Source organism: Lytechinus variegatus, chromosome 2 (genome assembly GCF_018143015.1).
Source record: "Lytechinus variegatus isolate NC3 chromosome 2, Lvar_3.0, whole genome shotgun sequence".
Taxonomy (NCBI): domain Eukaryota; kingdom Metazoa; phylum Echinodermata; class Echinoidea; order Temnopleuroida; family Toxopneustidae; genus Lytechinus; species Lytechinus variegatus.
This window is the reverse complement of record NC_054741.1, coordinates 72,067,945-72,093,342: the sequence shown is the minus strand read 5'-3', so window position 1 is coordinate 72,093,342 and position 25,398 is coordinate 72,067,945. Positions and strand designations below refer to the sequence as shown.

The 25,398-nt window shown below is 34.5% G+C and overlaps 2 protein-coding genes across 3 annotated transcripts in view; one reads left to right on the top strand and one right to left on the bottom strand.

Annotated features, from left to right (window-relative positions):
* Window positions 1-689: 689 nt before the first annotated feature.
* LOC121408909 (MORN repeat-containing protein 3-like) lies at window positions 690-8,768 on the bottom strand. Its single transcript, XM_041600623.1, has 5 exons — window positions 8,293-8,768; window positions 6,137-6,291; window positions 4,734-4,893; window positions 1,167-1,351; window positions 690-763 (listed from the first exon to the last, which is right to left on the bottom strand). Exons 1-5 carry the CDS (start codon window positions 8,435-8,437, stop codon window positions 695-697), a joined length of 714 nt encoding a protein of 237 aa, XP_041456557.1. The 5' UTR covers window positions 8,438-8,768; the 3' UTR covers window positions 690-694.
* Window positions 8,769-11,802: 3,034 nt separating this feature from the next.
* Window positions 11,803-25,398, top strand: part of LOC121408908 (titin homolog) — a 40,723-nt gene continuing 27,127 nt past the window's right edge. For both annotated transcript variants that reach the window (XM_041600622.1, XM_041600621.1), the window contains exons 1-4: window positions 11,803-11,942; window positions 16,805-17,581; window positions 21,392-21,442; window positions 22,254-22,348. In XM_041600622.1, the coding sequence (XP_041456556.1) occupies window positions 16,924-17,581; window positions 21,392-21,442; window positions 22,254-22,348 (804 nt within the window). In that variant the 5' untranslated portion in view covers window positions 11,803-11,942; window positions 16,805-16,923. The remainder of the gene's footprint in view (window positions 11,943-16,804; window positions 17,582-21,391; window positions 21,443-22,253; window positions 22,349-25,398) is intronic.

The following is a 25,398-nucleotide window of genomic DNA, read 5'->3' as shown; positions in this document are numbered from 1 at the left end:
TAATGTACACATATTTACAAATACAATATAAACAGATTATTAAAGAATATTGTAATTTTGAGGTATTTACAACACTGCCCATTATTCATTTAGGAATAGCAATTCTTCACAATGGTCCTCATGAATAGCATTCCTCATAAATTAGCAGTGTACAATTACATATGCAATTTGTGTATGGATTTGAAGTTGTCGGGCCCCTATTTCTGAAGAATTGCTATTCAGTAAGTTATGTAATATATAAATAGTGCTCTTTATAAATAGTAAATTTACCCCCACAAATAAGTTTGAAGTGCTATTAGTCCATGAATAAAATTCATATCACACATATTTCAATATGATGTATTTTGGGGAAAATGTGTTTTCAACTTATCAGACTTTACACAATAGGTTATATTTTAATCTAATGGCAGTCTGTAACAACTCAACAATGAACTTTCATTAATTTTATTTCATTATGCTAGAATGTTCAGAACAACTATATTATGTTCAGAATCCAGGTTTTGTAAACAAAAGAAGAGCTATAATTGATATCTCTCTTGGTTCATAATTCATCAATTTTTAAATGCTTGGACATTTCCTCTCAGAACAAAATTTAAATATGCTAGTTTAAAGAATCATCCAGTTCTCAGTTGTTTAATTACAATACCAGTTGGCTGTATATTAGAATGTTTATTTTGATACTGTAATTACATCCTCAATCACTGTCGGGTAAAAACATATCTTCTGCTTCTTGGAGTACGCCATTTGCATCTGCGAGTTTGATCTGAAATGAAACAGAATAGGAAGAGATATACGAGTGCCATCATGATTGAAATTATTCTACAGATCATATGAGTGCTCAAAGAAAATTCTATCTTGATTTGATAAACAATATATACTCTATCTAATTTGCAAAATATGCCCTATCTACCAAACCACTAAAATATCATTACCCTGTTATATAATTATTCGTTTAATGGCCATGATCATAATTATCATAATCCAGGGGCAGTGTTAGCAGGGGGCAGCCAAAATTTTTTTTCAGAAGGAAAGGAGGAGGAAGAAGAAGAGAGAAGAGTGTCAAAAGGACAGGTGTGTGTTGTGTAAGCCTTTGTTGCCTATTACTTTTGTTTGCTTCTACATTATTAACACAATTACAGATGTGACACATATAGTGTAAGACATACCTCTGGAATGGGATACTGAGTTGGGTCTGGAGCTCCCTCTCTGCCAAAGTCTACCATGGTGCCACACTTGGCAATGTCATTGACCCAGACACCCTCATAGACCTGACCTTTGTCCAAGTAAAAGAACTTCCCTGGTCCATTCTTCTTGTGATCCTTCCACATGCCCTCGTAACGATTCTCTGTCGCTGAATGAGAAAAACCAAGAACAGACTTGCCAGATTAATCACCACTAGATTTCCTTCAGAACAAGAGTGGTGTACATATAAGATTGAAATGGAAGATCTCCTCCATTGCTGACAATTAATGACATAAATGTTCAGTGTTGATCCTAATCATTCACCTTTTTCAATAGCATTATTAACTTTATTGAAAAAAAAAGAAATACTGAGAAAACTGAGAAGTACAATATACCATATCTTTTCTTAATATGTAACCAGCAATACTTGGGAAGTTTTAGACTAAATATAAGTCATAACCTTCCATAAAAAAGGTGACAGACATTGAGGTTTGTCACATACCATGTCTGCAAAAGCTCGATGGGCAAAGCAGCTGCAATACAAGAAATTCTGCCTACCTCAAGAATTATTGATGCTATCATGACATTTTTTTTTCATTGTAGACATCTTGATATGTGTAGGACAGTTATGTATGTAGGCCTATTCCTGTTTGTACAATTTACAAGAGTAGCTGGAATGGTGATTTTGGTTCTGAATGACAACCAAAGTTACTACATGTAATATTGACTACTTTGAAACATACACTCTGATATCTTAAAGACTATCATTAGATCGATAAACTGTAAAAGCCTATCTTAATATCAGTCAGTCATTTACATTATGCCCATTGTTGCTCATTATGAAAAATACGAGACATTTGACTTCCTCCTGCTCGTACGCACGGGCGTCCGTCGATATAACACATGATATTTTTATGAAAATATGCACCCTTTTTCTTAAAAGTTGATGGAGAGGGGGAAAAATTAATCGTATCAAGTCGGGGTATTCAGTAATGAGTACAGGAGAAACTATATTTCACTGATTTTCATGATTCATCCCATTTGATTAACTCATCTATTCGTGTTTTGGGGCTAATCTTTCCCTTACGCATTGCTTTTTGGCAGAAGTTCTATGGAAAATGCACCTTTTTTCACACAAACTTTGAGACACTCTGTATTCATTCCCCCATTGCTCGAGAATGAATGGGCAGTTAACGACGGGGTGAAAGATTTATTGAAGAATGGAATGTATATTTCATGAAAATGAAAGCCATTCCCCATTGGATGTTATCTTCAATACGTGTTTTTTAGATGAAGTTAGTTGTCGAATAGGCTCTCCTGGCATTTGAGGTCTCTATCGGTGACGTCACTCAGGATCGTCATGCCTGAACCATCGGCCAGGCAGGGGTCGCAATGGTAGTATGATTTATGCATAATGCACTCGATATATACAATAATCTTGTCCTCCCGTTCAAATGAATGTGAAACTCATATAATTTTCATCAGAGCATTCAACAGGAGTACTGTAGTACACATTTCTTTGTTATAAGTGAATTAAAGTCCCTCCAGTGAGTTTGATCACCCCTATTGTGAAAATGTATCACCCCTAAGTTGTAACACAGTCAGCTGTTTGCACTCAGGGTCACTCCGTGACCTGTGTGTGCGTTCAAGAGTTGTACACGATTTTCTGTCTCATTTAGGCAGAAATCTTTCATAATGGAATAAATGAATTAAAAATCCTAACCATTTTTCCATATATATGCCAAAGCACACTTAATATCAGAATGCATGTAGCAACATATGCTGCTTATAATTAAATGACTGATGTCATAGTCTGTATCAAATCAATTATATTAGTGGCCAATAAACAGGATTATTTACAATAATGTAAATGATTCCCATCTACTACAAGATAAATTGCTGAAAAATAGAGGGCTTGATAAATGTAGGCTCTTGTAACAATATTTTTTGTATTCACTATATCTCAGAAGTAAAATACCACAACAACAAATAAATGTTTTCATGAAACATAAAAGTTGAAATCATGGTTAACAAGGACTGCCCAAGTTAAGGATTTGTTGTTCTTAGCAGGAGCTTCCAACTCCCTGTTCTTAGTGTGTGAAGGGTTGTTATCATTGTAAAAGCAGTAATGACCAAGCAATGTGGAAAAGTGTAAACATGTTTATTCTGTTGAATGAATTATTTTGTTGCCAGCCACCCTCTCTCTATCCCTGACCTAGACATCCTGGTTTACTGCGCCTACTTTCCACATCCTCCAAATAATTTAAAGGACACTTCAGGCTGGCAGAGGTTCGGAAATTCATTTATAAGAAATTGACCTCTTATACAGCAACTAAAAAAAGATTGAAAAAAAAACACAATGGGGGCTGAAGAAGGAAGTAGCCCCCTGAATTAAACAAATATAAGTTACCATTTGGTTCAAAACAAACAGTACACAAATAAATTTTAATAAATGAAAAATAGGAAACTAGCCCCTGCACAGACAATACAATGTTTTACCCTGATAGAATTTTGTAATATAGCAATATCTTCAAAATAAAAACTGAATGGGGCTGACTGTTTTTATGGACCATTATATAAAGAATATTAAATGACTTTGTATGAACAAACAACTACAAATTTCCAAAATGATACTACATTCAAATTTCAAGTTGGGAAATATGAAAATACTGGCTTAAAAAAAAATCCTTATGTCAATTTGAAATATTACTGGTATGAAATGGAATGTTTGTGAAATCATGCCATGTTTTGCCTCACAGGACCAAGCTCAGTTACATTCAGGCTGTCTTCAATGTCAAAGGTGTACAGCTAAATCAATTCTATTGGGCAGACATTCTTACACAAGCAAGATCACAGTATGAGACAGAGACAAACAAGCAGAGAACAATGGCAATAAAGATTTGAAGCATACAGAGTGATCTTAGTTTCCCACAGTGTCAATGAGCAGCAATAGATTAATAGTAATAGTCTGACAAGAAAATAGAAATGAGGGGAGAAGAGAGTGGAGAAAAATGTTACAGGGGCATATGTCTGAAAATATTCTGACGATGAAAAGAAGAACAATTAGAGGTTGAAACATCAGTATCATTCTTTTCCTTTTCCTCTCTTTCTAATTTTGGTTTTGGTTGATTGATAGGGGGGACTTCCCAAGACCATTCAATGTTAGACCATCATAACAAATAATTCACGCAAATTTTACATCATACATATCAACAACAAATAAGGACATGATGCATAAAAGAAATAATAATGATAGCTAGTTTATAGCGCTCTTCCCAATACAGCTTAAAGCACTTTCCAACATATTATTACCCAGCCATAAAGAAATTATAGACAGATTTAAATGAAAAATAATGTTTTAACATCACTAAAGTAACAATGTGATGAATTAATAAAATATAACTTTCCAAAACAAATACTGATAAAGTACTGTACATAAACAAATTGGGAAATTACACTTGTCGATATTCACATCACTTTAAGCAAATAAGCACCAAAGAAATGAAACCATAATTCATAAACTAATATATAGTTCAATTAGAATAACCTACCTAATCTGAGCATGCCCTGTCCATTCCTCTCATCATTGTACCACTCTCCTTCATATGTGCTTCCATCAGCAAAGTACATCCTACCCCACCCACTGCGCTTATCAGCATACCATTCTCCTTCATAGTACTCTTCTGCTGAGTAAAAATTTGTTCCATAACCCTGAACAAAATTGGAAGAAGAAATATTAGAAATTAAGTTTGCATGTAAAACTTGATTTTTTGCATTTCATTTTTGCCTTTGAGAAATATTTACACAAGTTGATTTAATTTTATCAGTTATAAATCTTTTCCTCATAAAAAGCTTTTCCAAGCCCCAGAGGCCTGCTTTACAAGGGAGCCTTGTTATAAAAACAATTCATATTTCAAACATCATACAATCACATACATGCACACAATCAAATCAAACATCAAATATTCACAATACAAAAAAGAGGAAAAATAGAGGGGGTATATACTGTGTGTATAAAACACATACAGTAGAACATTAAGCTCACTGTGATTTTACATACATTTCGCTTTAAAATAGGAATTGAGGCAGAGCATTTAATACATACAGATAACATGTTGACAATTTTTGATGATGTATAAGAGAACAGCTGTTTTATTTTACACTCCTTTCTTGGTTTTGCAAGATGTAATTTTTGCGTTGAGAAGGATCTTGTGATGTAGGATAATGATTAATTCTCAGAGGCATGGTTTGCTTAATTACCATGATGCAAGGAGCAATGACTGTCCAGAATTTTATACAGTATGTTTTTAAGATAGAAATTTCAAAGAGTCCAACATACCCTGGGGCAGTATTTTGATCATTTTCTCTTTTCTCAGAGATAAGACAGAATCATTAATTTGGTGGATGTCATAACTTTTGTCATAAAAATCTTCTCTTTAGCGTGCACCAAAAATATGCGTTTCTTAATTGCACATAATCACAATATTCAAGCAAATGATATGACAAAATTTATGACACGGTCTAGCACTTGTAGCAGTAGTGAAATTTTGTCATATCTTTTAGTACCGATTCCCTGCTGACTAAATGTCAAGCATTCAATCATATTATTTAGATTAGATTGTGATATTAGTTTCATTCATCTTCCAAGATTTAGATAAGAAAAACAATTTTCCTATATTTCTGGGTATTAATGTTTCACTCCATGTAACTTAACCAACTTCTGCAATTTCATCTTTAATATGCAGCTGTTGAAATACATGTAGCTCTAGGTGTCATTTTGGATCAACTCTCACTCATCTATAATCTATTCAGCTATATGCCACAATTCCTAAATTTCCTCTCCAGTCTTTCAATCTTAAAGTTTTAAAGGAATTTCATAAGAAAAACATTCAAGGAAATATTTGACTCAAGAATCTAGTTAACATTCATGGTTTTCTGTTCCTAGAGCACTCACATGTCGTTTATCATTTTTCCAGCCACCAGAGTAGATTCTTTTGTAGCCTCCTCCCTCCATGGGGGTACTTAATGTTCCAAACCCATTCCTCTTTCCAAACTTCCAATCTCCATCATATAAAGCTCCTGACTTCTTCCACTTGTACGTTCCTTTGCCTGTAATGAAAGAAGCAATTTAATTACAATAAATGCAGATGTATGGTTTCAGGGGTAAAAGAGAACTAATCTGTCACACATTTTAGTCTTGGATTAAATAAATAGCTCCAAGTTAGGATGGTTGAAGAACTGTACATTTCTCCCATGTTTCAAATACCAGAGATCTTTAGCATGAAGATACTCATGGTTTAATCATGCATAGGCAATGTTTGTTGTTCTTTTTTGTATTAAAAGAAGTCTAGTATTACATTTCCTCTAATATTTATTTTATACCAGTTGTTGTATGTCCAAACAGGTTGCTTAAGCGGACAAGACAGTAATTTGGAGAACTTGCGATCAATATTTCATTAATAAAAAAATTATCAGGCAGTTACAAAGCACATGTTCTACTTCAACTTGCAATTATTTAATGCACGACTTGGGGGGAAATCTAGAGAAAAAAATTATTTTTATAATCTGCTCCCAACCATACTTGTGAATTTATGCATTTCATTTGACAAAAGACTTTTAATACATGTACATGTATGGTGTGCTATACTGATTACTCCAAAACATAAAAGAACAATGTATAATGGAAGCATCATCTAAGCTCCATTCCCATTGCATTAGGGCAGTTTTAGGGCAAGGCCACTTTTTCTATTATATAACAGAGGGCAAGTTTCTTGTCAGCACAAGATGGGGAATTCAAAATGGCATCAAAAATTTACTAGGCCAATCATTTGTTGTTGTTATTCGTTGTGGGTCGTTTCCACACCCAAATGAACTCCTCAGTACCGGTATTCTCTCAGTGTTTGTCACAAGGTTGATGAGCTGCTAGGTACTATTTGCTACTGGTGCTAGAAGTTGGCATTGGTGCTTTTGATGAAGCAAGCCAAAGAAGATGCTATTATTGATTGCATTTGGGGTGACAATTTGGGGTTAGTCCTCAGTATTCTCAGGCCAATCACCTGGGGCTGGGAATTGCCATTGAAGTCAGTTAACAGGGCATTTAATACTGCCATGGGAGTGGCTTTGGTACCCGGGGGGCCACTTCCATTGACGAGTGGATACCATGCGCGACCATGGGGTCTCGAAAAGCACCCTAAACACATATTTTCCATATTATGAAAATGGACCCCTTAACAAGTATTGCATGTGAAACCCTACCCTTTAACAAGTATTGGAAACAAAACGATACTCTTGGCAAATATTCTCTGAAATGAACCCTTAAACAAGTACTGCGATATTTTATTATGTCACAGGTCCGTTGGTCGTCGGTTTTATCTTTACACATCATTTGGTTTAGTACGCCCCCACCTTCCACAGCTCGTACAAATCAGAATTTAAACAGGCTCTAAACACGTAGTGTTGGGGCAAAATGGACATCCTTTACAAAACATTTTTTCATTTTGTTTCATCATCCCCGTAAATTTGACCCTAAACACGTAGCTTTCCTAGCAAAATAGATACCCTTTTTTTTTATTATTTCTGTGTTTTTGACACCCTTATCACGTTACATACGTAACATGCCCTATCTTGAAAAAAAAGACATCGTTTTTACATGTTTTTATGGTCGCGCATGGTATCCACTCGTCAATGGCCCCCCAGGCTTTGGTATAATTCACTCTGCCATTTAATACGAGAAATACAACTTTACAAGTATATATCATTTAATTTTAAAAGGGTAGTCTGAAAATGAAATAACAAGTGCAGCACAGAAGATCAATTACCGTACTATTTGGAAAAAAAATCTGTAACAGTAACATAAGACTTGGTTTTGTTCGTTTTTAAATTCTTTGCAATTTACAAGTTGATCATAACTGAAGTTGTGAGCAAACAATCAATCCTGAGCCTATCAGTATCACATTTGTCCAATCTACATGTAGCCCCCCCCCCCCCCCAACATTACTAATTTTTTTACTACAACTTGTACTAGAATCATAAAACCTTTGACTTTTTTTACTCTTAATAATAGTTTTGGTCTACCTATTATTTTTCCCTTTAAAAGTTTTATTGTCTCACCATGTTTTTTGTTGTCAAGCCATTCTCCTGTATATTCATCTCCATTTACAGAATACACTGTACTCCGGACACCTTTTTTCTGTGCCTTATAGTCCCAATCATGCCACAGAGGTTGCGTTTTCTTTGGTACTTTCTGATACGGCATCTTTCCCTGGTTGAGTTCAGCTAGATCTACAGGGTTTACTGTACGATACCCACGCCAGCGGGCTCGGCTGGTAAGATGTTCAGCAATCCGATAAAAGCAGCTGAATTTTTTAGTGTCTCTTATATATGCTTCAAAAGTTCAAATTAATACACCGACAGAGGAATTTCATCCGATTTTCACCAAAACTGTAAATGTCATAGACAGTATCAGTTTAGAATCATAGATTTATAGAGTGAAATGATGAAGTAGTAAACAATTACAATCGTCTTATTCCTTCAAGCCTTGCTTTCGTTCGGAGAGAAACGGGGTACCGGTGAAAAACTATTGTTTGGGTCAAAGGTCACAAAGCTATGGTAACGATCTGCAAAAGCTCCACGCGCGCTAGCGCTCTAGAAGTGCATGATGTGGGCATGGGGGCATGCAGGTCAGTGGGTGGGGTGCACGGGGCATGAATCTAATGTTTTTTCTCAGCTCAGGGTAGTAAGAAAAAGTGAAAATGAAATAGAAAAATAATAATTGAGAGAGGGATCACGAGTCCCTTTGTTGACGTTATTGTATTTATTTTGAAGGATAGAGAATGAGAAGGGAACTTTGAAGCTAAATAGAACAGGGGCGGCGGCACCACCCTATTGACGGGGGGGGGGGAAGACGATCTTTATTTATCTCAATTAAATTACAGGGGTAATAAAGAGTTACACGACCAATACCTCTCTACTTCTCTTCAGTATTTTGTTTTCCCCTTTTTCACGTACTTGAAAAAAAAGTTGCACTCCTGCCCCCACCTGTAGCACCGCCCTGTTCTAGAAATAGGGCGGATTTTATTTATTTATTTATTTTCATTGTAGGCCTTCCTTCCGGGTCATAAACCCATATTCTTTATCGGTACCGACATTAAAAATGACAGTGAATATATGGGTGTCGATCATGGGGGAATGGGGATATTTTTTTTCTTGTATTTATGTTAATGGGGATATTTTCTTTCTTTCTATATTTCTTTCTTTCTTTCTATCAATCTATCTTTCTTTATATAAGTTCTTCCTTCCTTCCTTCGTTCTTTTTTGTTTCCCCCAGTTTTTATGCACCTCAAGAAGATCCGCCAATGGATATTTTTACCCTCAGTTCTGAGCAGGCCGCATAAAGAGAGTAACCACTAGCAGATCCAGGGGGGACACAGCTGACACGTTCCCCCCCCCCCCCCCTTTGAGAAGCAAAATTAAAATTTGTAATGTTAAAATGCCATCAAAACTGCTCTTTTGAAATTGAAGGCCTTTTTTCGGTATGAAGTATCCTTAATTTGTGATTGAAACCTGTTTTTTTTAATATCCTTTATTTGTGGTTGAAAATATTTTTTTTCTTTTTTTTCCTTTTTTTTCGGTACAAATTATCCTTGATATGTTGTTTAATTTTTAATTTTATTTATTTTTTTGCTTTTCAAAATTTTCCTCCGAAAAATTTGCCCCCCTTTGGAAAATTCTGGATCCGCCCCTGAGAGTGACCCCTCCCCCCCCCTCCGCCCCGGAGCCTTCCCATCCCTCTTCTCATCCCTCTATCTGGAGGTTACCTTTAGATTATTCGTAAAAACAACCGATGGCAAAAAGAGATTGAGGCCTATAGAGGCGATTGGCTCACTGACATTCAGGTTTGAGAAAACTCTTACTCCCCGCAGAGTCATTTTTGTCCGAGCGCCATCTCATGCATGGTCTTATATTTTTATATAATTCATATATGATAAATATCATGACATCCGCAGTAATGAGAGAAAGGGTATTATACTTGTACATGACTTTCGGAGACTGAGTGTCGATTGATTCTATCTGAAACGGTTTGTAAAGGCCTAAATTGCCTTTTTTGAATGTTCACTGTCAGGACTGAATTGACTGTTTGTCAATCCATATCGTATAATTTCATTTTGCATATATACTCAACTCATTTCCTCTTGCTTTCGATATGCTTTATCTTGCCACGCGAGTATAGGCCTATAGGGTTGTCTTTCAGATAGCTCACATAATTTTTATAACATAGAATTCAAATATTATTCAATCAGCCGATCGGATGAAATGTGGTTGATCCCCCCCCGGCCCCGCCACGCCCCTCCCTATGATAATTGATCCTCCTCTGATGTGACATTTCCCTAGCTGGTGTAGACCTTCTAAAATTATCATCTAAACCACACCCACATGAGAGGCTAGTCTCATGGACAAGCTTGGGTTTGAAACGGTTTTTTATAGGCCTGTATATAGGTTTTTCAAAGTTCAAGGAAAGAAAGTTCGGAAATAGTTACTGATCAATAATTAGGTTTAGTGGTTATATCTGGGTTCTTTCGTTTAGTTTATCTGTGTTTTTAATCATTCTTCGATTTTTGTTCATTGGACAGGGTAAAATTGCCACATGCATACGTTTATCATTCTTATCGGCTTTCTTTAGACCATTGGCCTACTTCCATCCTTATATCTTGGCCCAGAGGGGCCACTTACATTGACGAGTGGATACCATGCGCGACCAAAAAAACACGTAAAAAGGATGTCTTTTTCACGATAGGGCACGTTACGTACGTAACGTGATAAGGGTGTCAAAAACACAAGAATAATGAAAAAAGGGTATCTATTTCGCTAGGAACATTCCGTGTTTAGGGTCGAATTAATTAAAATGTTTTATAAAGGATGTCCTTTTTGCCCCAACACTTCGTGTTTAGAGTCCGATTTGCGCGAGGTGTAGAAGGTGGGGTCGTACTAAACCAAATAAGGTAAAGCAGACGACCGAAGGACCCGTAACAATAAAACATTCCTGTACTTGTTTAGGGGTTCATTTCAGGGAATATTTGCCAAGCTTAAGTATCGTTTTGTTTCCAATTCTTGTTAAGGGTAGGGTTTCAGACTTATTAAGGGGTGCATTTTCAGATGGAAATTACGTGTTTAGGGTGCTTTTCGATCGAGACCCCATGGTCGCGCATGGTATCCACTCGTGAATGGAAGTGGCCACCCCCCCCCCACCCGGGTATCTTGGAAATATAAGTATTTCATTTGAATTTGAGTTCAGTTGAAAAAGGTAGGTAAACTGCATGTCAAAATTTTGCGGAATATGCCCCCCCCCCCGGCCCCCGGGCACCTACCTCCGATTTAGGTTCCCAGGTGTGGGTTTATAGGGAATCGATGTATAGTCAGCAAAACGATTCTGCACAATAAAAAGTCATTAAAAAAAACATATTCCCTAGCCCCGCCCCCACACACACAAAAAGGAGGCCATATAAAAAGTATCTTGTACACAGTACTCTGCCTGTCCTCCAAAATAGGCAATGACAGTGCATGCAGTATACAGTTATGTAGCCGTACGTATACGAGTGTGAACGTACGCGTTCATAAGATTTTCAAAATAAGTGACGACGCCGTTGTTTACGGATGCTAGGGAACAATATATCTACGTGAATTTTCATGTGAATCTGTATATGATACGGATTTTATCCTGTAAATCACAAGCAAAACTTAAGTTCTGGAGTGACTGCTTACAGGTAATACCCTTTAAAGATTAATTCTTGATATTTAGTGTGGTTTTCGTGTGATAAAAACTAGACTTGATTTAATGTCCTCTCGTGTGTAGTCCGAGTCTTATGTTTCTGTGTTACATGTGATTGGGGTAGACAGCTGGCAGCCGCACTCATTCAATGAACAAGGTTATAATATAACCTTGTTCTCAGTTATATCTCCATGTGTGGCAAAATAAGGGTGGCAATGTTTGGCTTATTTTCTCTTTTTCTTTGGGGAAAATGCTTGATTTTTTTACACTGACAGTTTCCATTACACCTATTATTCATATAACTTGGCTCTTATTTAAATTTGATTCTTTAAATCATTTTTTTCTTAATTAAAAATAGAGATTAAAAAATGAAAATTTTCTTGCCATATTACTTTCCACCAATAGAGGGCGTACCCAAAAATATGCCCAAAATTCAAGTTTTTGAGCGCTCTGGTGAATACAAAATTATTCCCAAGTTACTAATGAAAAATAAATTGCAACTGTATGGAAATTAGTAATTTTGGTCACAAAAGTGATATTTTAATGATTTTTTAAAGTGTGTGCTCTGTACAACATTGGCATACCATAGTCCTACCTCTAGATTCCCCACAGGCAGGGTGGTAGCAGTGTTTTCTGTCTGTTTCGAGGATTTTTTTTTTTACATTTTTTTTTCTCCTCGAAGTCATACGGCTCGCGATCGTGCAGCCACCATTAGGGGATTAAGTTTTAACAAAGCAAATTCCCCAGACGGGGCTCATCGATTTTTGCTTTAAAATATTTATTTCATAAAAATCTGAAAAGAACTGGACTTTTGTTTTGGCCTGAAATGCACCAAAACGGGAAAAATAAACTTAAACTTTAAAGGACAAAAACAGTGATTAACTTCAGTCTTCACTTCCTTGGTTTATCTAGCCAGGAGGCTTCTGGAGAGTAAAAATCATTTACTAACGTAAGGTTACTCAACGAAGCCAGGTCTTCCTTCTAAGTTCCTTTCTATTCATACCACCAAAAAACCTGAAACTTTTGCCCCCGAGATTTCTACTTTCTTTCTAAAAGATCTAGCCCTAAATCATGTACATGGGGTACAACTTCATTTCTGACATTTCTACGCTATGGATTTTATTTTTAAACAAGAATTCATCAAAAAATAAGAACAAATATCTTGCAAAGAAGGAAGAAACTTGCCCGATGTTTACGCCGCCATCTTGTTTCATATTGTTCTTCCCCAATGTTACGCGACGCAAGTGTCCGTATTGAATGAGTGCAATAAGTAACAATTTGAATATTTGAACTGATTTGCTTACTCTTAAACTTAAAGTAGGTATGTGTGACAAAAAAATGAGATTCATCAAATATGAATAAATTTGGTATCATTTGAAAGCTCTTAAAAAGACCTTTCAAATGATACCAAGAACTCTAATTTTCATCTAGAAATTATTAAGTTATTCCAGTTTAAGTCGCGCATATTGTGGTCATTGTCTTATAATGTGAAGTCAATGGAGTACAGAACGATTTTCTAATGTATTTCTTTGTTTTTCTGATATAAATTACATGCTCTTTTTCAACTTAAAGGAGAATGAAACCATTGGAACAAGATAGCTTGTGTGAAAACAGAAAAATCAAAGAAACAGATCAACAAAAGTTTGAGAAAAATCAGACAATAAATGAGAAAGTTATGAGCATTTAAATATTGCAATCACTAATGCTATGGAGATCCTCCCATTGGCAATGCGACAAGGATGTGTGATGTCACTGATGAACAACTCTCCCCATTACTTTAGTATATATTTCACTTGAATTGCCTCTTTTATCACATCTATCCATAGATCATGTGTTCTTTCTACATGAGGGCATGTAATACATATTTTTTTAAAATACATCATGGATAAAGAGTTTGTATCATCATAAGAAAAAGCAAAAAGAGACATTTTGAGGGTATTTTATAGTCCACCAAAAGGAAAGTTGTTCATCAGTGACATCACACATCCTTGTCGCATTGCCAATGTGAGGATCTCCATAGCATTAGTGATTGCAATATTTAAATGCTCATAACTTTCTCATTTATTGTCCGATTTTTCTCAAACTTTCTTTATTCTTATTCTTTGATTTTTCTGTTTCTACACAAACCTATTTGTTCCAAAGGTTTCATTCCCCTTTAAGTATTGTATACATGTACATGTATGTACGGGGGTCTTTTTTACGTATGAAAATTATTCCTTTTGTACTTTGTATGACAAAATAAAAATACAAGTGTGCTTTTTTTCTGATGTATTTGATTGTTTCATCAATTCCAATTCTATTGTTTAAACAATTTTTTATGTAGCTTTTGATTTTAGAGACAATGGATTTAGTGGTCCATAGCTTCATTCAGCCTTAGGACCCCTTACCATAAAACTATTAGTCGTTGGGATCCAACAATAGCAGATTATTACATTGTAGAAAGATTCTACTGAAGTACTGTAGAATCTATTTCTAAAGTAGAAGTTGAAGAAGAATAAGGAGGAGGGGGAGGAAGAGAAGAAGAAATTGGATCTACATTGTACAACACTTGCTATTCTTTGCAAGAGATAGGCTACAATATTTAGATCTACATGTATTTCTAAATAGCTCTAAATTTCTTTATTTCTTTTCCCCCACAAATTTTTGTACAGCACATGCTAAAAGAAGTTGAAGACATTTTAAGACTTGTAAAATCAATAGTATCTACATGTAAAGCTCTGTATCTTTTTTCCAATGAAAAGTATGATTTTGCAAGGCTTTAGGGTAAATCAAATTTTTAAAAAATATGTCAAAGAAAGGGTATGTCTTGTTTGTATGGCATTTTTTTTTCTTAACTTAAGTGTGATAATGAATTTCTTTTTTTTTTCAAACATAATTCATAAGTGGGAAAAAGATTTTAATTTAACAGTCTTTTAATTTTAATTTAAAAGACTGTTACACTGTAGTGTAACAGTCTTTACACTACAGTCTTTTGCTTTTTCTCTAAAGTTTGGTTTAATATAGGAAGGAAATATGAAATATCCATAAATCTGGGGTGGTATTCTAGAACTCTGTCATAACTTTTGTCATACATTTTGTCATTTCTCTCCGAGATGTGACACCGCTATGATTGTCACAAATCACTATTCTGAACATTGTCTTTTCCCTGTCATATCTCTTAAAGTTCCCGCCCATCTTTTCGGAAGCAATCCAATCAAAATCATCGTTAGTTCCCAGTGGGAGCCCTTCTAGCCAATAGGAAGGCCCCGTGTCAGGTAGGGCGTATCCCAAATACAGTTGCTGGCACTGCGCAACTACACAAATATTGATGCGCTTAATTACAAAGAGAGACAGGGAGCTGTGAAGGATGTAGAGGAGAAGTAGAAAAAGAAGGAAAACAGAAAAACAGAAGGAATTATTATGTATGGCCTAACTAATTGTAGCATGAAAAAATAATTTTGAAAATTGTCATGGATGAACTAATACCACAATCTAATCTAAATAATATCATTATACATGTATGCTTGACATTCAGTCGGCAGGGTATCGGGATATTTGGTAATAAAAGATATGACAAAATTTATGACTGCTACCCCCCTGTCATAACTTTTGTCATATCTTTTGCTTGTATAAAAGGATTACGCGCATCTAAAGCCGCATATTTTTGGTGCGCACCAAAGAGATATGACAAAATTTATGACATTTTTTGTGACAAAATTTATGACCTCCACCAGAATACCAATTTTGTCATATCTCTGAGAAAAGATAAAATATGGAGAAAAGACAATGTTCAGAATACCGCCCCTGGTATCTAGGCAAAGACAACATCTTTTATAACCTGCTCATAAAAATATTTAAAAAACACAAAAATCTTCTGGCTTCTCTTGATATCCTCAATTGAAATGCCCCAAAATAGTCTCTTCCATGAGCGTGAAAATTCCGCTCTGAAAATCCGCAAATTTATGTGATGTCACATTACGTCTTTGGTCATCGGCTCTGCACCCCACTGTGCATATGCTTTTAAAATCTAATTTAAAAAACATTCCCATGATGTCAAAATAAACTGGAACATAGACATTCATATATCTTGCTGTGATTAAATAAAATTTCATGCGAAATATGCATGAATTTATGGCCATGATCTTTATGTCATTATTTATATTTCATGTGGTTGATAGATTTGGATTAGGTAAAACTTTAATCAAAACATATTTTGTGCTCCAATTTGTGAGATAAAAGAACATTTAACAGTAAAATGAAAAATAAAGAAGCAGAAGTTTGGGAGAGTGCCATAGAGTTGCCAGTTCACTTACAGTATTATGAAAAATATTTTTGGCATGTACATGTAGAGTGTGTTGTGTACCAACTTCCAAATATTTGACAATCTTGACTAAAAAGCACATGGATAGCCAAATTTGTAGTATCATTTCCTGCATTTCTATTCATGACATAATTACACATCAACTGCTATATATTCACTGTCCCTCACCTTTTCATTCACTTTTCAGTTTCCTTCCCCCTCTCCTTCACAAGCTGTATGCCCACTCTCTCTGTATCACTCCCTTCCTTCATCATTCTTTAATAGACTGCTCTCTATCCTCCACTCTCTGTCTCTTTATCTTTGTACAGTACATGTACATAGCTCTCTCCATTTTCCCCGTTCTTTCACTCCCATTGTGCTACATAGTGTTATTTTATCTTACCCTTTCCACCCCCTCTCTCTCTCTTTCTCTCTCTCTCTCTCTCTCTATCATCCTCTTTCATGTTGCTATTCCACTGACAATCTTTGTAGGCCTAATGTTTATGTAATTACTGTATAAATGTTGCTATTAATTTAAGAGTACTACTAATTAATTAATTTTTTATTGCCATTTCCAGGAACATGTACATACATGTATGATGGTAGTATTATCGCAGCTGCATTAAACCATGTGAGAAACCCTGTCATCTGCATTACCCTGTGATTGGATTCTTCCAGTAATCAACAACAATCCATCATGTTTGGCTGGAAGAAAAAAAAGAAGGAAAACAAGAACACTTCCTCACCTTCAGGAGGTTTTTCATCATCTCTGAACAACCTCCTCAAAGGTTCGCCCAAGGCCAAGAAGGCCAATAAGCATGGTAAAACTGATATCCTCAGCGGTAGCCAGACATCAGGGAGCAACTCTCCACACTCTGTCACTGACCGAGCCCACCTCACAAACACCCCCACCTCGTTCATCTCCAATGGCTCAGCTTCGCCGTCCCCCAGCAACAACTCCAGCCAGATCACCTCCCAGTTTGTGCAATCTTTGCCACCACCAGAATACTCTTTGCGTGTGCCTCCAGACCACAGTCGCCTGACGCCAAAGACAAGTAACTCTGATCATCCATCTTTGCGTGCTACTTACACTCCACCTCCTGGGTATGGCATTCTGAAGCAGGTTGGTCGACCTGGATCCTCTGCTTCTGAATTGTCCAATGCATCCAGACTCACTTCACCCTCAGCTGAAGGGGTGGATGCGGACTTTGATGTTACTGGAGAATCAAACAATGTGTCAAAGAGTGCAAACAGGAGCACTCATCCATGCAAGCCTCTTGAGGATTGGTCAGAAGCAGAGATTCTGCAATGGTTGAATGACAGTGATCTTGAGTACTTTGCTGACATCTTCCAAGGTATGTTAAGACAATATTATCATGCTCATTGCTCAACAATGTACTGTACACTGTTTGAAAATGTAAAATATCTGAAGGTCTATAACTGTTGTAGGGGAAGTTTACCCTGACAATATTTTTTTTTGTGCTGGCAATTCATTTTTTTCAATTCAATTCATTTATTTTCTTTTTCAATCTTTTTACATTGACATTGATAGTTCAATATACATATTTACAAAATATAACATTTAAATCATTTTTATAATACAATAATACTATGAAATCGAAAGAGAAGGAGACCAACTAAAAAGCATAGCTTGTGGGGTGAAGGCCCTCTTTCATACATGTTTTTTATGAGTAAAAAATAAGATAAAATAGAGAAATAAAGAATTTATATATATATATATAAAATGAATAAAAAATAAACAAATGAAAACAAAAATAAATAGATAATAATAAAAATAAATGTTTAAGTATACACTGTATACAGAAATCATAAAACGATTAAGCATGTATACAAAGAGAAATTAATAAACATATTTACATATTAAGTTCTGAATTACATTACTTTGTGAAGAAACGATTATAATCAAATAAGAATTCAGAAGATATTTTTTAATTTTTCCTTTGAAATTTTGTATTGAATTGCATTGTATAATATCCTATGAAAAAGAATTCCATAATTTTGGACCAGTAAATACAAATGTCTTCTGTGTAAACAATGTTCTATTTAGAGGTAAATGAAAGGAACTCGCCTGGCGAGTGAAGTGCTTATGGATTGTATCATTTTTTACAAACATATCATTAAAAGGTAATGGTAATTGTTTATTGATAAACTTGTACATTAACTGTCCGAGTTGAAAAGAATATAAATCTTTAACCTTCAAGACTCTAAAAAACAAAATATTTGTATGTGCCCTTGATTAATGATTAATATACGAATTACTCTTTTTTGTAGAATAAAAAGTCTATTTGAGAATTCGCTGCGTTACCGCATGCAACAACTCCGTAATTCAAGTAAGGTAAAATAAACATTGGATACAATGATAACAAAATATAATGGGGTAAGAAGGAACTTAATTTTGTAATGACACTAATGTTGCGAGCAATGATTTTTACAATGATCAGTCCCAAAAATTTAGTAGACCGCACTCTTTGAATGACAGTATCATTTAAAATTTCATCTTTTGGTACAGTCGTGATCTTGTTGCTAAATAGCATGTAGCTAGTTTTTTTCGAGGTTAAGAGAGAGTTTGTTAGCTGTTATCCAATTCGAAACATTTTTAGTTCGTCATTGAATATTTGCATCAATTGCAATTGGGTCGGGGTGCGACAGAAATATATTAGAATCATCAGCGAAAAGTATAAATTGAAGCAATGTAGATGACATATCAATAGCATTTATGTAAGTAATGAACAATAGTGGGCCAAGAATGCTGCCCTGTGGAACTCCACAAAGGACAGGTTTACGTTCAGAAATATTACAATCAAGTGAAATGAACTGTGAACGCCCGGTTAGATAATTCTTGAACCACTTTAGTGTTTCCCCTCTAATTCCATAATGAGAAAGTTTATAAACAAGAATGTTATGATCAACTGTATCAAATGCTTTTGAAAAATCTAAAAACAAACCAATCATATTTGAAGACTTGTCATAAGCTTTGGCAACTGTTTGAACTAAAAGTATTGCTTGGGAAGTGCTACTCTTTTCCCGAAAACCAAATTGAGTATCGAATAGGATGTCGTGCTTTTTAAAAAAACATCTATATGGTTCGTATGTGAACCAATTTTTTCAAGAATTTTAGATAAGTTTGTAAGCAATGAAATAGGGCTGTAGTTACTTGCTAAAGAACTATCACCTTTTTTGAAGACTGGTATTATCTTAATTGATTAATTCTCAGAAGAAATAGAAAAAAATATTGGCATTACAAACATGATATTGAAGAAAACATCTTAGAGTTACATGCATGTGCCAGAGAAAGTATACTCCTTTTCAATCATATTTTTTTTCTTTTTCACCTACTTTATTTTGGGGGGGATGGGGAAGAGGGATTTAATGTGTTGAACTTGTATTCACACAACCTAATCAAATTCTGATTGATAGATATATATACACCGAGTCAGTATATTCATTTATTGGAATGTAAAATATTTGACACTTTATCCCAACTCATTACTGCATACCGGTACATGTCATATGAAATGTATTCTGGAAATGGATGGAACAAGATTGTCTTCTGGCAGTCTGTATCTTGCTTCCGTTCCCTATAAAATAATCCTAATACTTTAAGACCCAGAAGCTCAAAGAAGTATGTGTCATGCTGGAAAAACTGTGGAAGGATTTTCAAGGAAAAAATATTTTTAACTGAAGTATTGTGCTTGAAATGAAAGTTAAATACACGTAAATGTAAAGCATGTTTTAAACACGCTTGAAAATTTTCAGAACAGATCAATCATCCAAATGATGTCAATGATAAATCATTCCTTTTTAATCAATATTGTACTGTTTATGTCATTCAAAATCGTACATTTCCTTTGTGCATCACTGTTAAAAATACATATTTATTCTTCTGTAACTTTTTAACATTATTTTCTTGCTGACATCAAGTATAATTATCAACAAAAAGTTGTTTATAACTAATTATGCAGATTGATTAGAATTTGTCATTTTACATGTTTTATTGTAAGAAAGAATGTTAAACTGTACATTTTGAAAAGTGTATTACGAAGTACCAGCAGAATTTATTGAAATTGAAAATTTATATAAATTTATATCATGCAGGTCAACTGAAATCAATCCCCAAATCCAATTTAAAGCAGCAAAAATTACCCTGCTTTTTTCTTTTAACTATGATGGCTTTGTGTCCTAAATATTTTTTATGCCCTTGGTTTACTATACATGATGTATGTACAATAGGCCATTTTTTTTTAATTCCCTGTGTCTGTTTCATTATAAAGCATAGAATGAATGTTCAATTTATGTGACAAATTTGCGGCTAGCCACTGAAATACCATTAGTCCATTAGCTCAGTTACAAATGTAATTTAACTGCTATTGTGACCAGGTTTATGAAATTTACATTCATTTGTCTCAACAGTCATTAGTTCAGGACCCTGTTGCATAAAAGTTATCCAATGGCTACTACCATGGTAACACTGAAAAACAGCCAATCAGAATCAAGGATTTCATGCAAGTTACCATTGCATGGCAAGGTACTGTTACCATGATATTATGACTTTTACGCAACAGGGCCTTGAAGTTTGTACAAACTGTGGAACTTGGTATGAATAACTTCATTCAGTGGCCAATTCTACCTTATCTCCTAATTTTCAGGTCAGGAAATATCCTTCTATTGAAGCGAAGCAGAAGTAAATGAGATACTTCCCAAATCAATTATTTCTTGTTTCCTTGCTTTTATAGGGAAGTTGTTTTTCAAATTGATGAACAAACAAATCAATTTCGAGAAGATACATCTATGATCTATATGCTCATTTTCAGTAAAGGTTAAAGTTTTTAATTGCTACATGTGTATGTATGCCAGTTCTATGATGAGAGTAGATTGGGTATCTAGATAGTAAAACATTAATATTTACTTTTGCTATGAGGAGTCTCTAGAATATGTCATTGATCCCTCCTACAATGACTGTTGTTTGGGGGTGGGGGGGGTTACAGTGTAAAAAATTGGGTTGTGTTATTTTTATTGTATTATTTGTTTACTTGACATGTACTAATTCTGTCAAATTCATTCATTCAGATACATGTATTTCTTTCTGTTTGTGTCATTTCTTAATGTCATTCTATAAGTTGCTTCCTATTTTCCCAATGATACAGGTTGTGATATTGATGGGGATTACATTTCCCAAGTCACTGAAGAAGATCTAAGTAAGTATGGAATGACTGACCACTATTTGATTTCTACTGTGTATATAATAATCAATTACATGTAGGCTATACATGTACTTAATCTTACTCAATATGTTTTTCCATTTTATTATTTTTTTTTCTTTCTTTTTAAAAAGGTATTTACCTATTTGGACCTTATGAACCAACTTTCATTAATTTTTTGTACTTTCTGCAATTCTGGACTAAAAAATTTGGAAAGAATTGAGAATGATAATAACTAATTCACTAAATTAATGTTATTGTGTTTTGATTGTGGTCTCTTTCAGTATGCAAGTCATTAAAATGAAAGCTACAAAAAATTCCACCAAGTTAATTTTCTGCATTTTTTTTTTCTTTATTTGAAAACAAGCCTTTTTCAGGGCCACTTTTCTGTAGGGTGCATCACAATATTACAGCACCAGTGGAGAAAATCATATAATAAGGGGTTCAATAAATGTCCAATAAGGGAATTGAGGCAACTTATGTAATAGTTCATCCAAGGTCTTGGTCTTCCTGGATGTTTATTGAATTTAAAGACCTTGAAAATAAAGTGATTATTTGTATACAGGATCTTTGTGGATTTATGAAACTGAAAAAACATTTGTTGAGGATGGAAATGGAAGTTATTGCCACTCTACTAAATGTAATTATAGTAATTTCCCCATTATATTTCTGTTGTTTTCAAAGGATTTGCATTTGATCCAAAAACTGGAACAGGTTGTGGATAGATGATGTACAATAAAGATAAAAATCTAAATTCAGCATCAACATTTTCACATTTGTTATTATTTTCCTTTTCTATTTGTTTCAGTTGACTTGGAAGTAGAGGAAGGGAGCCTTAGAGAACAGCTTTTAAGAGAAATCACAAACCTGAAGCAAGAACTTGCACATGAATCAAATGCTCAGGTATTAAGTAATCTTGCTTTTTGTATACATATTAATTCAGAGAAACATGAATAAGAGTAATGAGGGGATGGGGGGGGGTAAGCCTTGACTTACTTTTTTATTTTGCATCATGAAGCAATTGGAGTCATTATTACTGAGAGTGACATCATTATTTGAAAAGAAAAAAATCAAGGAGTTGTATTTTTTTAGTACAAGTGAATTTTCAATTAGAATGATGTTTTTCCCCTTGACAAATTAACTTGTATCGGGGAGCTATTGGAATCAGTATTTCCTTCATGTTACAAACAAAAGTAAACTGTTTGTATTCTTTAAGTATTTACAAATACATCAACAACACAACAGTACAATATCATTGACATTGTTTTTTTTTCAAATGCAACCATGACATGTACATGTAGTCATTTTCATTACTTATTTCTAATATAGGCCTATATGAGTTAGTATTTTTTACTCTGATTGGTGAATTTTGTCGTGAAAATTGTTGAGCAGAAGATATGTTTACTTCCCTGTTCTACTGTAATTTACTGCACATTCCAGTACATGTACAAGAATGTTCAGCATCCCTGGGCATTGACACAATGGGCAGGATTGCAATTTGAATGCAATAAAAAAAAAAGATCCTACATGTATTCTGTGTAAGAGGAAGTATAAAGAATTGAGAAGCTTTGCCATTGATTCCACTCAATTCCTTGTGAAGAAAAAGCCCCCCCCCCCCCTTCATAATTCCCACTTTCACTGACACTCACATGCTAGACAAGCTTTAAAGGAAATTATATCTATTTTGACATCGTCTTGAAAGAAATCTAAATATTGAATTGTTTTTACAAAATTATCATCAGTTTTCACAAAAGAAATAACAGAATAATGCTTGGTTTTGTTAAAAAGAAAAGAACATAATTAGTTGTGAATGTCGCCCTTTTTTCTTGCTTATTATGAATAAAGGAAGATTTTGATACATTGTTCATGTAATCATTTTTTCAAAGAAAATTTGTAATCATTTTATTAATACATGTATGTATGTATGTATAATTTGAAAAGTATATTTTCTTGTACATTTGTGTAAACTCTGTATTTTACTTTGATGATACTCATCAATGTATAGTTAAAGGAAACTTTCTTTAGGATACATGTAGAAAAACTTTAATTTCCATCTTTGATCTCCTTATGCTACATGTAAATATGCAGTAGGTAGGGGAAAGTGGGGTAATTGAGGTCATGGGATAAATAAGGCCCCCAGTGAGTTTTTAGCTTACCGGTACTGCTCAATTATTCCAGTGCCAAAAGTGATTGTGGTTTGTGTGGTATTTGAGACAGTTCCTTAGCAAACATTTTGAGCATTTACAATGTCTCATAGTTCAATGCGAATAGCCAGGAGGAGCAGAAACCCAGTGGCACCTCAGAATTGAAATATTGAAAGTGGCATCGTCACTTTAGAGTTACAGTACAGTTACAGTATGTGCATGAACTTTCATATTAGTTTATTTACTTTTGTCAGACATCATTATGCTTGCCAGTACTGTACTAAAAATTCACCACTTTACCTCTTAATTTCTGACCAGAATCCTATGAACTCAATAAGCCTGATGGGGCAAATGAGACCCCCAGATTAAAACATAATTAACCCTGTATGGTTACATCTTTTAAAACAGTAAAGTGCAGTGTAGACATCTCTACACATGCATGTACACTAAAAGTGTCAATTTCCAATAGAACATGTAGAAAAATATAACTCTAATACATGTAGTTTAAAAAAACAATCCAACAATCTTTTTTTCTTCATAATATTGGATAGGATTATTAAACAAATAAATCCTTAAAATGGGGGCCTTTTGGAAAATAAGTAGATATCAATCATGTGATTGTTATAGTTAGTCAATGTTCAGTGATTGTGACAAACCACCTGAAGTATTTTTACTTTGAATATGGCAACACAAAATAGTTCTAAATTGAGGAGCCTCATTTGCCCTATATTGATGGGGCAAATAGGGTCCCCTGACAACAATATTTAATGCTTATTAATGTGAAAATGAGATTGATATAGTTCTTATATCTATTGGATAATGCAGGTCTACTGTAGACCTATTATTAGACATCTTATAATGTTACTACTGCTATGCATTACAAAGATATGATTGGAATTATGAAAAAGATGGCCTTATTTACCCCACTCTCCCCTACATGTATATAGTATTCTTCACAGTTGGTCTTTAGATTATTTGATGATTTCCTCACTACTAGGATATCATCAGATATATGCAAAAAATTAAACAGAATGCTAAGCAAAAAAAAGAGTGTAGAAGAAACATGCATTTCTGAAAACTCAGGTTATTAATTATTAAAGTCTGTCATTACAATTGTCAAATTTATCTTACATCATTCAGCTGGAATGGTATGAGCTTTAATGAGAAGTTATTTTCTTGTTTACTAAGCTCAAAGTACCTTTTAAAATCTTCAAATGTTAGCTGTTTTCTTTTCAGATTTCTGTGATGTAGTCCTAGGCCTGGAAATATGTATTGAGGCATGATCTATTAGCATCACACTCACTTTAAAGTAGTTCATTCTCTATGTTTCTTTAATAAGTTGACTGAACTACAGACAGCTAATGATTCATGTATCATAGATTTACTGGGATTGTCATTCTTAGCCCCAGCTTAGCAGTCGCTATGACAGGGTTTCTTAAAAACAAGGTATTTTTAGGCTCTCTACCTTGTCATGAATGTCACATTCCCAGCCATATCTAATTATAATGGATGGGATTAGAGATGATAGTATGAACATGTGATGATAGATTCCCAGGGGCTCAAAATGAAGGAGCTTTGAATTTCTTTGGGAGAAGTTTTAACTTTTAAATATGCTCCATGTTTAGCGATGTTCGGATGTTTTAATTTTTTCTTCCTCTTTTTTCTTGTTCTTTCTCATTCTCATTTTTTCTTATGTATCTAATTTTCTTTCTCTGTGTTTTCTTATCCCCCTCACTTTATATTTCTCTTTCTCTCTGTCTTATTTCTCACTCCCTCTCTATCTATCTATCTATCTATAGTCCATTCCCC